The following is a 14750-nucleotide window of genomic DNA, read 5'->3' on the forward strand; positions in this document are numbered from 1 at the left end:
AAATCTGTGTTGTCCTTCTCAGTAAAAGATTGCATGATTCGGATGAACAAGAGGGGCAGTGCCTTGAGAAAAGACTGATAAATAGAACAGGAGCACCAACATAGAGCAGGTATTTTAAAACATCATTTCTGTGTAGCTTGGAGAATATAAAAGGCACATGGAGGGGGGAGTGAGGGGGATATCTATTATCTACCACAGTGAGTTGTTCCAATCTGGACTGTGCAGTTTGAAAAACTCAGTGGAAGCAGACTGAAAAGTAATGACATTCAAGGAAGTTAAGAAGCAAGGGATGGCACAGTGGCTAGCTCTGCTGCTGAACAGCGCTAGGGACTGGGGTTCGATTCCACCCTCGGGTGACTGTCTGTGTGGAGTTTGCACATTCTCCCTGTTTCTGTGTGGGTTCTTTATGTGTACTCCAGTTTTCTCACAAAGAGCCCAAACCTAAAGGAGTGATAATGGGAACTGCAGATGCTGGAGAATCCAAGATAACAAAATGTGAGGCTTGTTGAACACAGCAGGCCCAGCAGCATCTCAGGAGCACAAAAGCTGACGTTTCGGGCCTAGACCCGTCATCAGAGAGGGGGATGGGGTGAGGGTTCTGGAATAAATAGGGAGAGAGGGGGAGGCGGTCCGAAGATGGAGAGAAAAGAAGATATATGGAGAGGAGAGTATAGGTGGGGGGGTAGGGAGGGGATAGGTCAGTCCAGGGAAGACGGACAGGTCAAGGAGGTGGGATGAGGTTAGTAGGTAGCTGGAGGTGCGGCTTGGGGTGGGAGGAAGGGATGGGTGAGAGGAAGAACCGGTTAGGGAGGCAGAGACAGGTTGGACTGGTTTTGGGATGCAGTGGGTGGAGGGGAAGAGCTGGGCTGGTTGTGTGGTGCCGTGGGGGGAGGGGACGAACTGGGCTGGTTTTGGGATGCAGTGGGGGAAGGGGAGATTTTGAAACTGGTGAAGTCCACATTGATACCCCGGGCTGCAGGGTTCCCAAGCGGAATATGAGTTGCTGTTCCTGCAACCTTCCGGTGGCATCATTGTGGCACTGCAGGAGGCCCATGATGGACATGTCATCTAAAGAATGGGAGGGGGAGTGGAAATGGTTTGCGACTGGGAGGTGCAGTTGTTTGTTGCGAACCGAGCGGAGGTGTTCTGCAAAGCGGTCCCCAAGCCAAACCTAAAGGAGCATAGGTTTAAGGTGAGAGGCAAAATATTAAAAGGGAGGTGAGGGTAACCTTTTCACACAGAGGGTGGTATGTGTACGGAATGAGCTGCTTCAGGAAGTGCTGGAGGCTGGTACAGTTACAACATTTAAAAGGCACCTTTTACATTAATAAAGGTACACGAAGAGGAATGGTTTGGAGGGATTTGGGCCAAATGCTGGTAAATGGGACTAGATTAGTTGAGAATCCAAGATGACAAAATGTGAGGCTGGATGAACACAGCAGGCCAAGCAGCATCTCAGGAGCACAAAAGCTGACGTTTCGGGCCTAGACCCTTCATCAGAGAGACCCTTCCTCTCTCTGATGAAGGGTCTAGGCCCGAAACGTCAGCTTTTGTGCTCCTGAGATGCTGCTGGGCCTGCTGTGTTCATCCAGCCTCACATTTTGTCATCTTGGAATTCTCCAGCATCTGCAGTTCCCACTATCTCTCTTAGTTGAGGATATCTGGTTAGCATGGATGAGTTGAAATGAAAGGTGCGTTTCCATGTTGTACAGCACAATCTGCAAGCCAGGTGGATTGGCCGTGCTAAATTGCCCCAGGGATGTGTAGGTAGATTGGCCATGGGACATGGTGGGCTTACTGGGATGGGGTGGGGTGGGGGTGTTTGGGATGCCGATAGGAGTGTGGACTCGATGGGCCGAATGCCCTGCTTCCTCCGTGTCAGGATTCTATGAGAGGTGGGCGGAATTACAGAGCTATGAGCTAAAAAAAGGGGAACGTTTGGATAGCAGCTAGCGCAGGTGGGCTGAATGGCCTCATTCTGAGCTGGATTATCCAATCGAATTGCAGGCTATGAAGTGAAGTGTCAATAACAGAAAGTTAAGTTTGGGACAATGTCATGGCGCTTTCTGGAAACAAAAAGATGAAAGAATATTCCTGCAAAATCTTTAAAATTCTGTGAAGAAGCAATTCTTGGAAACTCGTCTGTCAGCAGTTTCAAAGAATAAAAAGCCGATCGAGTGAGGCTCGGAATTGCTGAGGAGAATCTGGAGTTTACAATACTGTACTTCCCCTTTAAGGAGAATTCGCGCTGCCATTTGGCAGAATAAAATCCTCCAATTGCCCTTAAGCCGTCACTTTAAAGGTCCTATCTATTACTTGTTTCCATGGGAATAGATGGATCAGCTGTTTTCTTTTGTGTGACCTCTAAGGAGACACAAACCCCAGGCTTCCTCGTATTTTTGGACCAGGCTGTTCAGCAAATATCATTCCCACCCACCCCCCCCTACCCACAGCCAGGCCAGGTTCCTGATCGAAAGGGATGCTCAATCCGTAAACCTCTAGGTTCCAGACGAGCAACCAAAACAAAGCGAGGATACAATCTTTAATCTGATTCCTCTTGCATCCAAGGTCAGTGAATGTTCCGGTTTCTGGACCTTCTACTGTGCGTTCACAGAATAATACAACAAGATAAAGGGATGATCAGGGCTGTTTTACACTGACTGCATGCCATGTTTACTAAGGTAAGTATTCAGCTGATGGCTGAATTACTAACACACAGCCACAATTAGATGTGGTACTATTGCTTCATATTTCAAATGCCCGTTCTGCAGAAGGAACGGAAGGATTGCATTCGGGCAGCGTCCTTTCAGCACATTCCAGCCAAGGGAGTCCTTTAGAAGCACCGCCACTGTTCATTGCAGTCAACGTGTGCACAGCAAGCTCCCACAAACAGCAATGTGATGAACAGAGAATTTGTGTTAGTGATGTTAATTGAAGCTTGGAAGGGTTTCCCCTGTCCCTATTGTGAATGGTCCCTCGCTTGGCTCAGCTGTCTGGATGACTGGTTTACAATGCAGAGTCAACACCAACAGTGTGGGTTCAGTTCCTCTGCTCCCACACCGAGGGTGGTTTGTAACAGAATGAGTTGCCAGAGGAGGCTGTAAATGCAGGTATAGCTTCAACATGTGGACAGGAAAGAAAGGATCTGCAGCAGAACATGGCTCCTTCAGGGCTGTGTTGGAGGGTCAATGCTGTTGTATTCTTGCTGCGGTGTGCTGACCTCTACAACCTCCTGTTTGACAGACAAAGGTGTGTCTGACAGCAGCTGGGTGTTACCATTACTCCTGTGTCCACCTGCAACTGAACTCCCCCGCCCCAACTTCTTTTATTCCCCACCTCCTCTGCTGCCAAAGCTTCTCGGTCCCCAACCAGGACCTTCTTTCATCCTTTACTTGTTCAAGGTTTGTAATCCCTGATGGCAGGGACAGAACTTTCTCTCTCTCTCTATCTGATTAACGTTGTGAGAATGTTTTTCCCTTTTTATGTGGAGTTTTAAGGATTGCTTTCTGGAGGCTGAGTGTGGTATTTCACTTTGATATGTGACAGTGGTCTCTATCTATTTCTCTATTGTTTCTATTTCTTTCCTGGAGAGCAGGTTTCTGGTCTTTTCTTTTAAACACTCAATTACCTTTGAAATAAAGGCTGACATTCCATTTTCCTCCCCTATTACCTGCTACACTTGGATGCTATTCAAACCATCTCCAGCTTTGCTCCCTCAAATATCTATTCCTTCAGTGTGAACAGCTGGCTATTCAACTATGTAGGTCATTGCTGGCCATCTCGATAATGTTTTCACCTGATGTCCACCTGTGTTTTTCTGTTGGGCAGTGGCTAGAAAATGTCTGACAGTTTGTGTACAAGCACGTTGGTCACTCTGCTAGCCAAAGGCCCTTGTACTATAGAAGGGAGCTCAACACATGCTGGAAGTCTTACGCTGGACTCAACATTCACTCAATATCCATTAGATTCAAGAAGCTCAACACCACCCAGAACAAAGAAGCTCACTTGACTGGCATCTATCAATCACCTGATGCACAGTTAACCATCTACAAAATGCACTGCAGTAACTCAGCAAGGCTCCTTTGGCAACCCCTTACCAAACCCATGACCTTTACCATCAGATACATGGGAGCACCACCCCCTGCTTCCCCTCCGAGGCATTCACCATCCTGACTTGGAAATATATCGCTGTTCCTTCAGCGTTTCTGGGTCAAAATCCTGGAACTCCCTCCCTAAGAGCATTGTGGGTCAACCTACAATGTGTGGTTTTTTGGGTGTTTAGGAAAACAGCTCACCACCGCCTTAGTATCATAGAATGTCTGCAGAAAGAAGCCATTCAGCCCATTGAGTTTGCGCCAGCCCTCCAAAGAGCATCCCTCTTGATGGGCCAAATGGCCCATGTCCGCTCCTACAACTTAGGTTATTTTTAAAAATGAGTTTGAAGAGGATTTGGAAGCTTACAAGTTACATGTTTCCCACATTACAGATGCGACAAGTAAAAATAAAAACACCTCATTGGCTTTGGGATGTCCTGAGGCCCAGAACAATTGGCTTAATGAAAATGTGAGTCTGTGTGACTTTTTCACACATTTTCTGAGTTTGTTTCTCTTTCTTCACCTCTCGCTATCTCTAAACAGAAGCTCTGAGGCATTGCTCACTGTCTGTCAAAGATAGAAAGGTGGAGGGACAGATGGTGTTGAGGAAACAGAGGCTACAGAAGGACTTCTGCTGGGAGAGTTGGGCAAAGAAGTGGCAGATTGTATTCCATGTGGGAAAATGTGAGATTACGCACTTTGATAGGAAGCATAGAGGCGTAGATTATTTTCTAAGTGGGAAACAGCTTCAGAAATCTGTAGCACAAAGGGACTTGGGAGTCCTAGTTCAGGATTCTCTGAAGGTTAACGTGCAGCTTCAGTTAGCAGTTAGGAAGGTAAATGCAATGTTAGCATTCATTTTGAGAAGTTTAGAAAAGAACAACAGAGATGTACTGCTGAGGCTGTATAAGCCTGTGGTTAGGCAGCATTCGGAATATTGTGAGCAGTTTTGGGCCCCGTATCTAAGAAAGGATGTGCTGGCCGTGAAGGGAGTCCAGAGGAAGTATACGAGAGTGATCCTGGAGATGGAGTGCTTGTCATATATGGGACGGTTGAGGACTCCATGGAGTTTAGAAAGACGAGGGAGGTATCTGATTGAAACTCTCAGAATACTGAGGGGCCTGGATAGAATGGATGTGGAGGAGATGTTTCCACTAGTAGGAGAGTCTCGAACCCAAGGGCACAGCCTCAGAGTGAAGGGAGAACCCTTTTAGAGCTGAGATGAGGAGGAACTTCTTCAGTGTGATGGCGATGAATCTGTGAAACTCATTGCCGCAGAAGGTATTACTTCCAATGGCCAAGTCATTGAGTGTATTTAAGATGAAGGTAGGTCCTTGATTAGTAAGGACTTAGTGTTATGAGCAGAAGATAGGAGAATGGGTCTGAGACTTGTCAGTCATGATCAAATGGCAGAGCAGACCCAGAGGGCCAAATGGCCTAATTCTACTCTTGTATCCATGGGAAAAACAGAGTGGTTATAACATGTTACATGCTAAATTTTTTATTTTAATTTCAAAAATATCTTTTGTGAATAAAAAATATTCAGATATAATATCTTTTGTGCATAAAAAATATTCACATATATATAGTCACAAATGCAATTCAATTCTGTACAATAGTATATTAAAGAAACCAACAAACACAGGAGTTTACCTCTATCCAAACAAACCAAAGGCATCTCTTAGAATGGGACTACATTTATATGCAGAGACAGTAAGAACTGCTGATGCTGGAATCAGAGATGATGCAGTGTGGAGCTGGAGGAACACAGCAAGCTGAGCAGCACCACAGGAGCTGGAAAGCTGATGTTTCGGGTTGGGATCCTTCTTCATGCATCTCTGCTGCTTTCCCCATTTCTGGAGAAGCGTCCTGACCCAAAACATGAACGTTCCTACTCCTCTGAAACTGCCTGGCCTGCCGTTTCTCCAGCTCCACAATACATTTATATGAATTTGAAGCATCAGGAGGGTCTGAAAACTGAACAGTTCCCCATTTAAATTTGGCAGGAAGGCCGCTGACAGTGATCTTTCTCCACTGCACCTTGGCGGCAGCCGCCCAAGCTATGGTGCGTCCCTCAGCGTGTAGCCCTGAACGTTGCAATGTGCTAATCTGGAACACTTAGGCTGGGTCAATTCCTTGTTCTGGAGGATGGCAAGGTTCAGGCAGACCAAAGAGTGTCTTTCACTGAGTTGACGGTGCTTGAGGTGCAACCAATGTTTGTCTTGGTGTGCAGTCCTGGGCAACAGACCGTAGAGCACAAAGTCCTGCATCACAAAGCTGCTCAGGATGAACCTCAACAAAAAACCACTTTCTAATTATCATCTTATTATGGTGTGGCATGAATAATTTAGCACGTCTCTTGGCTCACATACAGACTAATTGCTTTCAGGTATATCTTAGGTGTATCTTTCTCACATAGGACCAACTTCCTGTTTCTTTTTCTTTCGATCTTTTCTGTTGTTTTTGGCAAGTCAAGTGGCTTTCTTTGTTTGATAACTTGTTTTAAGAACAAATCAATTCCTGATGTGGCTGTAGGACTCCTACTATGTGGCAGGTGAGTCTCAAAATCTGAAACACTGGATTGACCAGAATTAATCTGATACTGAAATCTACTTGCTTTTTTTTTGTTGGACACTCTAAGGGCTGGCCTAAGTCATCAAATTGGCATTAATTTCAGATGTGTGTACCAGCGGGAAGTGATACCTATCAGTTCACCTGGCCTTGCTATTTCTTCCTGTTGATACACTAGTGGAACATCAGCTGTTTTATGTACAAAAGTAGAAGTTGCTGGAAAAGCTCAGCAGGTCTGGCAGCATCTGTGAAGAAATCAATCAGTTAACATTTGGGCCCAGTGACCTTCCTCAGAACTAGACCTGAAATGTTAACTCTGATCTTTTTCTTCACAGATGCTGCCAAACCTGCTGAGCTTTTCCAGCAACTTCTGTTTTTGTTCCTGATTTACAGCGTCCGCATTTCTTTTGGTTTTTAACTGTTTTATGCAATTGATTTATTGTCATCCCATGTACTGAGATACAGTGAAAATTGTTGTTTTGCCGTGGTAACCAGGCAGATTGTACCATACAGAGTGCAGAATACAACATTACTGCTGCAGGGAAGTCTCAGAGATAGAGATCAGAGTTAACATTAGCGAGGTCCATTCAGAAATCTAAACAGCAGGGAAGAAGTTTTCTTGAATCTGTTCATATGTGTATTCAAACTTTTATATCCTTTGCCCAATGGGAAAACATAGAACATAGAACATAGAACATAGAACATAGAACATAGAACATAGAACATAGAACATAGAACATAGAACAGTACAGCACAGTATCGGTCCACGGTGTTGTACCAAATTTTTACCCTAAACCTAAGGTCTATCTAACCTCCATCCCTACCTTATATAATCATTCATATGCCTATCTAATAGCCACTTAAATGCCCCTAATGAGGTCGATTCCACTACACTCTCCGGCAATGCATTCCACGTTCCTACCTCTGATGTCTCCCCTATATCTACCTTCACTCACTTGGAAGATAGTATAACGGGGAGTGGGATTGTCACATGTACCGAAGTACAGTGAAAAGCTTTGTTTATGAGCAGTACAGGCAGATCTGAGGAGGCAAGGATGTGCAGATCGTAAGGTGAAAAAAATACTTAGAGGCATACAGGTTACGTTGCGCAGGGTGTGGGCTAGACAAAATCGACATTAGCAAGATCAGTGTTTCGTGAAGCCAGAAAGTCCATTTGTCAGTTTAATAATGGGCGGGAAGAAGCTGTTCCTGAACCTGCTTGTGGGTGTGTGTTCAGGTTGAGGTTGTAGGAGGTCATTACCAGGGTGTGGTGGGTCTTTGATGTTGGCAGCCTTTCTTCAGCAGCGAGCCGTGTAAATGGAGTCCGTGGATGGGAGGTTGGCTTCCGTGATGGTCTGGCCGTGCACACCACCTTCTGTAGTTTCTTACGGTCCTGAGCAGAGCAGTTGTCATACCAGGCCATTACGGTAACTCCAATAAATTTGTTAGCATCTCCCTGGACCACTAGTAGTAGCAGCCTCTTGTTTCTGTGTTAGATCTTAAAGTTCCGGGACTGATACATGATTACAAAATCTAAACATTGACACCATATTGAGGGTATGCAGCATTGTTAGAGATACCAACTTTTGGATGAGACATTGACTGAAGAGCTCATCTGTCCTGTCAGGTGGATATAAAAGGCCCAATAGCCACAATTGGAAAAAAAATGCAATGGAATTCTTTCCAGGGTCTTGGCCAATACTTATCCCTTAATTGGTATCACTGAAATAGTTTATCATGGAGTAATGGGGTCTCTTATTTAAGACTGAGGTGTGGAGACATTCTTCCCCTCAGAGGGTTGTGCGTTTGTGGAATTCTCTTCCCGAGAAAGTGGTGGAGGCTGGACCATCAAATATCTTTAAGCCTGAGTTGGATAATAGTTTGACTAATGAGGGCTTTAAATGGCATGGAGGTAGACAGGAACATGAAGGCCACAATTAGATCAGCCATGATCTTGTTGAGTGACCCAGCAGGCCTGAAGGGCTGAATGGTCCACTTGTCCTCCTAATTTGTGTAGAATGATTGAAGCACAGGAGGAGGAGGAGGAGTACATTCACCCCACTGTGCCTGTGCTAGCTCACAAAAGCATCTACTTTCACTGATCCCAGTCCCCTGTTGCCTTGCCTCCACTACAAATCCAGGCAGTGTATTCCAGACCCTAAATACTTGAAGCATATAAACATTTTTCCCTCTGTAACTTGTTTCTTTTCCCAGTTACCTTTTTAAGTTGGTATTCTCTGGTCCTCAACCCTGCATAAATAGCAACAGTTTCTCTCTATCGACGCCATTCAGCCCCTCCAGCAGTTCTACTAAACCTTGTGATCTCCAAGGAGAACAGTCCCAGCTTCTCCAATCCATCCTCGCATTCCTTGAGTTCTTCATTCCATACTCACCTTGTGAGTTTTTTTCAGAATTGTCTCTGAAGTCTTTACATCCTTCCTAAAGTGTGATGACCAGAAATGTACACAATCCTCCAGTTGTGGTTGAACCAGGAATAAGTTAGGGTTTGTCATAATTCCCTTGTTTCCCTACTTAATGCCTCCATTAATAAAGTCTTGGATCTGTTGACTTTCTTCACCTCTTTCTATCATTCTATGCTCCACCCTCAGTGACTTGTGTGCCTATATCTTTCGCCAAGTCCTCTACTTCCATATCTCTTTTTAATTATTTCCCTTTGTTTTAGCTTGGCTCTCTTAATTTTTCTCCCTGAAGTGAATCTCTTCACACTTCCCTGTTTTAGTTTCATCAACTAGTTGTCCGCCCTTAAACTTCAGCTTGTCTATTTCCTCTTGAGGTCCCTCACCGTGCATCTCACGGTTTTGAAGTGCTTCCAAGTTTTGTCACTTGAAAAGGTGTCCTCCAGACCAATCCTGGGTGACAGGCATTGTATCAGAATGAACTGGTTGCTTATCACTGCCGTTTTGGGATCTTGCTGTGCACAAATTGACTGCCACGCTTCCCATATTGCAACAGAGGCCACAATTCAGAGGTGCTTAATTGGCGATAAAGCGTTTTGGTTCATCCTGAGATCTTGAAAGAAACCATACAAATGCAAGCTTTATTTAGCTTTTGGTCTCTGGCTTCATTTGTCATTCTGAAAGTGTTGATTTCAGTGGGGTTGGTAATGGTAGAATGCTCTAAATTTGAAGGCTCTGGGGTGAAAGAAAGGCAAAAGAATCAACTGGATGGTCATCCATGACACTAGCTGATTGCAAGTGGTCATGATGGCCTGCACATCAAAAAGCTTTGCCTTGGCCACCCTCTGAGAGATACTAGACGCATTAAGTAACGGGAAGAGATAACTAAGGGGGCAGACAAGAAAATTACAAGAGGAATAAAAAATGCACAGCTAGTCCGTAGAATCATTTCAATAATAAGTCTAGACAAAAGTGGCCATAGACGAATTGGCCCAATGACTGGATCTTGATTCACAGTAAGGCAGCAAAGGTACTAACTGTTTTATTTATGTTTGCCGTGGTCTCACAGGCAGTTGTATCCAACCACAAGAGCAATGTTGGCGAGAAAGGGAATCGTTCCTGAAGAGTATTTATTGACCAGGCTGGTGGAAGATGACCTCTCTCAGCCTCGTTACCAAACCAGATCCAGGAAAGCTCGCTTCATCACCAAAAATGGAGGCTGCAATGTGGCTCACAAGAACATCCGTGAGCAAGGACGCTTCCTTCAAGATGTCTTCACCACTTTGGTGGACCTCAAGTGGCCTTACACCCTTGTGATCTTCACAATGTCCTTCCTGTGCAGTTGGATGCTCTTTGCCATGCTTTGGTGGCTCATTGCCTTTGCCCATGGTGACCTGGACACCACTCAGGACAATATTGTTCCCTGCATCACGAGTATCACATCGTTCGCGTCCGCCTTCCTGTTCTCCATCGAGGTCCAGGTGACCATAGGGTTTGGAGGCAGAATGGTGACTGAGGAATGCCCCTTGGCAATCACAGTCCTGATCATCCAGAACATCTCGGGCCTCATTGTCAATGCAGTCATGTTGGGCTGCATCTTCATGAAGACAGCCCAGGCCAATCGAAGAGCAGAAACCATCATTTTCAGCAAGCATGCAGTAATTGCTCAGAGAAATAAGAAATTGTGCTTTATGTTCCGGGTAGGGGACCTGAGAAAGAGTATGATAATTAGTGCCACCATCCAAATGCAACTGGTCAAGAAGACCACTACTCGGGAAGGTGAGGTCATCCCCATCTCGCAGATTGACATCCAAGTGGAGAACCCAGTTGGCATCAATGCGATTTTTTTGGTTTCCCCCCTCATCATTAGCCACACCATTGATAAGAAAAGCCCACTCTATGACTTATCAGCAGCTGGCCTCCAACAGGAGGACCTTGAGGTAGTGGTCATCCTTGAAGGGGTGGTGGAGACCACTGGCATTACGACCCAGGCGAGGACATCCTATTTGCCGGAGGAGATCCTTTGGGGCCACAGGTTTGTGCCGATTGTGACCGAAGAGGAGGGCCGATACTCGGTTGATTACTCCAAGTTCGGCAACACCATAAGGTCCAAGACGCCACTCTGCAGCGCCAGGGAATTGGAGGCACAGGAGAGAAGCCAAAATCAAACGCACAATGGCCCTAACCTGCCAAAGAGCGCCTTTGGGGAAAGATATTTCACCAAGACCACCAGTGTCCCTGGAACACGCCTGAAATCATTTGTGCGTTTTCAGTCTGTAGATTCTTTGCCAGATTTGCAGTCACAAGAGGGAATTGACTCAAGGTCGTTGCTTCTCTGAATCATCTTTCCATCATTGTCCCTTCTACTCGTTAAAATCCTCACGATATTACCATCCAGACCAATCAGCCCCACTGCCAACATTGAATCCTTTTGAAAGCTAGAGTGATTAAGAGATATGAGGTTGGTTGAGTTTTATTTTGGGCTTTCTCAGGCCTTTTTGAAACTGTGAATGTCCTCTTCCCATGTAAAGTTAACATGGGCCAAATGGCCTTTCATTCTATTAGCCTGTGCTGGCTCATTTGAAAGAGCTGTCTAAAAAGTCTTGAAATCTCAATCTTTGTCCATTTGCTCTGAGCATTTGCAGGTCCTTCAAAACTAGCCTTGTCACATCTGCAGATGTCCTCTATAGCAATGGCCACAGAATGATAATTGGGAGCAGGAACCCTGGGCTGTAATTTACTCTCCAGTTTGAGATTAATGAACTCACTTCCTTTAGTCTTCCCATCTTTTTATAATCTACAGGAGATACTTCTTTTTCCCCCAACATACGCTTATCTTTGCCAAGATTTGGAAGATAATAACAATGCTACTGTGGGCCTTCATCCTTAGTTCATCTGCCTTTCTGTTTTGAAAGTACAGTGATGGAGCAACTAAGACTCTATAACATCTAATGCCACATGCTAAGACCCCAATGTGAAATGAGGTGTGCACCCTCATCCATGTCTTAATAGACACTAGCTTGGACAAATCATTGGTATTCCCATTAGGTAACCATCAAAAGGATAGGGATTGGAAAAGTATTATATGACCTCACACAGGCTGAACTGACGCTAATTGTTAGAGCAGTATAGAAGATAAATTTGCGCCTGACCATGATATGAGTTGTTGAAATATGTTCCATTCCCCAACACTGCATTCCTTAGAAGAAGCACAAGATTCAGAAAGACATTTTAATTGTCCAAAATTCAAAGCATTCTAAATTGTAATGATAATTGGAATGAAGCACACATGCAACATGAGAAGCACATGGCAACAGTTATTGCCTGCAATGTCCTAATGTGACCTAACCTTGTCACTGATTGACATGTTTTGGGATGGAGTGGAGGTATGGGAAGCAGCTCCTTTGATGTCAACCTTGACCTGATGGGATTGTCCAGCAAATACCTGGCAAAGGAAGTGAGAAGCAATAAAAGGTGGAGCAGACTCGATGGGCCAGATGGCCTACTTCTGCTCTTATGTCTTATGGACAACGTGACTATGGGGAGAGGCAATGAGGGGAAAAAATTGGTAGGCAGGATCTCTGAATTTTAGAAAGATGATCAATGTCATTGAAACAAATATAGTTCGTAGAGGGTTAGACCAGTAGATACTGACCCATTGCAGCCAAGTGGAAAACAGAGTCTAGAACACAAGGTCACAATCTCAGGAATAAGCGCATAGCTAATAGAAATGAGATAAGGGAACATTTCTTCACTCAAAGTTGTGGATCTTTGAAATCCTCTACTCCAGAAAGCAGTGCGTCCTAAGTCATTCAGTAAATTTAAAATAGGCATCAATATGTCTTTGAGTGATCAAGTGATTGGGCCTTGTGGGAAAATCTGAGGGACGCTGGTGCAGGGAAGTGGGGTTAAGGTAGAAAATCAGGCATTTATTGAGTGACGGAGCAGGGTCCACGGGCGATGCCTGGTCTTGCTCTTACATCTTGCTTTCCTAGTAAAGACATAAGTACTTTTCCAGTCTGAAGACCTGTTGGGATTGATAAGTAGAGGTTGGTCTTATTGAAGAACACATTTGTTTCTACAGCCTAATAAGACCATAACAAGGAGGCACAAACTTAAGGTGGTCATTAAAAAAAAAGTCTAATGGGGAAGGTTAGAAAAATAATCCTTTGACAGAGGCTGATAAGTATAAAACCTTCCAAGTCAAAATATTGTTGCAAACAAATCCATCATCTGTTTTAAAAGGGAATTATGGTTATTTGAAAGAACATTCGGTACAGTGGGACTTCATCTATGAAGGTAAATGCTACTACAGAGAAGATATGCGTTGAATGGTGTCTTTGCTATGCTGGCCAATTCTATAATTCCATCTGCACTACTACATCTCAGGACTGAACACATCACATTTTATCATTATTGTTGGTTACAGACATCTTCTGTGAGGTTCCAACAAATCTGTTTGTTAATCAGAACACAATTTTTCATGTTTATTGAGGTCCAAGAGGTATTTGGATCTGCCGCGATTTACTTTGTACTTTGGTATCTATGAAAAAGTGTTATATAAATGCAAGCTTCTCTTTCTTCCCCTCTGCTGTATGTTTGCCCTGATGTGGTCAGTTGATGTCAATCTCCATTGCGAGACTAGAGACTCAGGGTTTCACTCCAGGCAACGAAGATATCATTGGAGCTGATTCTCCAATACATTACGACCAAGTTCTGCATTTCTCAATAAATCTTCAGACGAAGCGTTGACTTGTCTGCACCTTTGGTGATGGCAGATATCCCCTTGGTGCAGCCAGAACTTCAACAGTTTGCCTTATCCCGTCGACCAAATAGCCACCAAGATGCATTCATCTCCTTGTCAATTGTTGGAACATACTGCAGCTAAAATCGCTGATGTCTTCACTAATCTAACACTCATCACATGTCAAAGTGAGGCACGAAATATGAGCAAGTCTTTGTTTCTATTTTATAGTTTGATTAAAACATGTTGTACAGTTGTTGGAATGGGCACACTGCAACTTGTGTTGTTGGTGTTGGGTGTTAGTTAATGTGCTACAATAGGAATTTATCATGCCTTTATATAAAGCAACACTTGCAAATTGTTATGGACCAAAGCATGATTTGTTGTATAAAGTCATCTGGAATGTGATGTCCTCTGGGTTTATAATTAACCTATTTATCACTTGATATATCAAACCTCATTGGCTGAAGGATACATACTTCTCTGACATGAAATAATTGTCAGGCTACAGTTACAAATCTGGCTTCCTAGTCACACTTCTTAAACCTGTAGGACAAAGCATCTCTTGGACAGGGAATGATAGCTTAGTGAAAACCAAAAGAACTGTGGATGCTGTAAATCAGGAACAAAAGCTCAAAAGCTTTTCCAGCAACTTCTGAATCATAGCTTAGTCTTGGCTCGCATGTTTGGCACAGTCATGGACCATTGAGTTGCACCAACTCTCCGAAGAGCATCCTACCCAGAAGACCCCACTCTAGGCAACCTATCCCTCATAACCCCAGGTTTCCCATGGCCAATCCACCCTAACCCACACTTCTTTGGACTGTGGGAGGAAACCCACGCAGACACAGGGAAAATGTGCGAACTCCACACAGACAGTCGCCGGAGGGTGGAACCAAAGCCAGGTCCTGGGTGCTGTGAGCC

The 14750-nt window shown here is 44.5% G+C and overlaps 1 protein-coding gene across 2 annotated transcripts; it reads left to right on the plus strand.

Annotated features, from left to right (window-relative positions):
* Window positions 1-2465: 2465 nt before the first annotated feature.
* On the plus strand, window positions 2466-14187 carry LOC125447068 (ATP-sensitive inward rectifier potassium channel 11-like). 2 transcript variants are annotated; one of them, XM_048521149.2, is made up of 2 exons: window positions 2466-2681; window positions 10152-14187. In XM_048521149.2, the coding sequence occupies exons 1-2, from the start codon at window positions 2665-2667 to the stop codon at window positions 11419-11421; spliced, it is 1287 nt and encodes a 428-aa protein (XP_048377106.1). In that variant the 5' UTR covers window positions 2466-2664; the 3' UTR covers window positions 11422-14187. The 2 variants fall into 2 exon arrangements, with proteins under 2 accessions (XP_048377106.1, XP_048377107.1); XM_048521150.2 differs by having other exon boundaries at window positions 2489-2568.
* Window positions 14188-14750: the final 563 nt, after the last annotated feature.

The sequence above is a fragment of the Stegostoma tigrinum genome, chromosome 38 (genome assembly GCF_030684315.1).
Source record: "Stegostoma tigrinum isolate sSteTig4 chromosome 38, sSteTig4.hap1, whole genome shotgun sequence".
NCBI classification, from domain to species: Eukaryota; Metazoa; Chordata; class Chondrichthyes; order Orectolobiformes; family Stegostomatidae; genus Stegostoma; species Stegostoma tigrinum.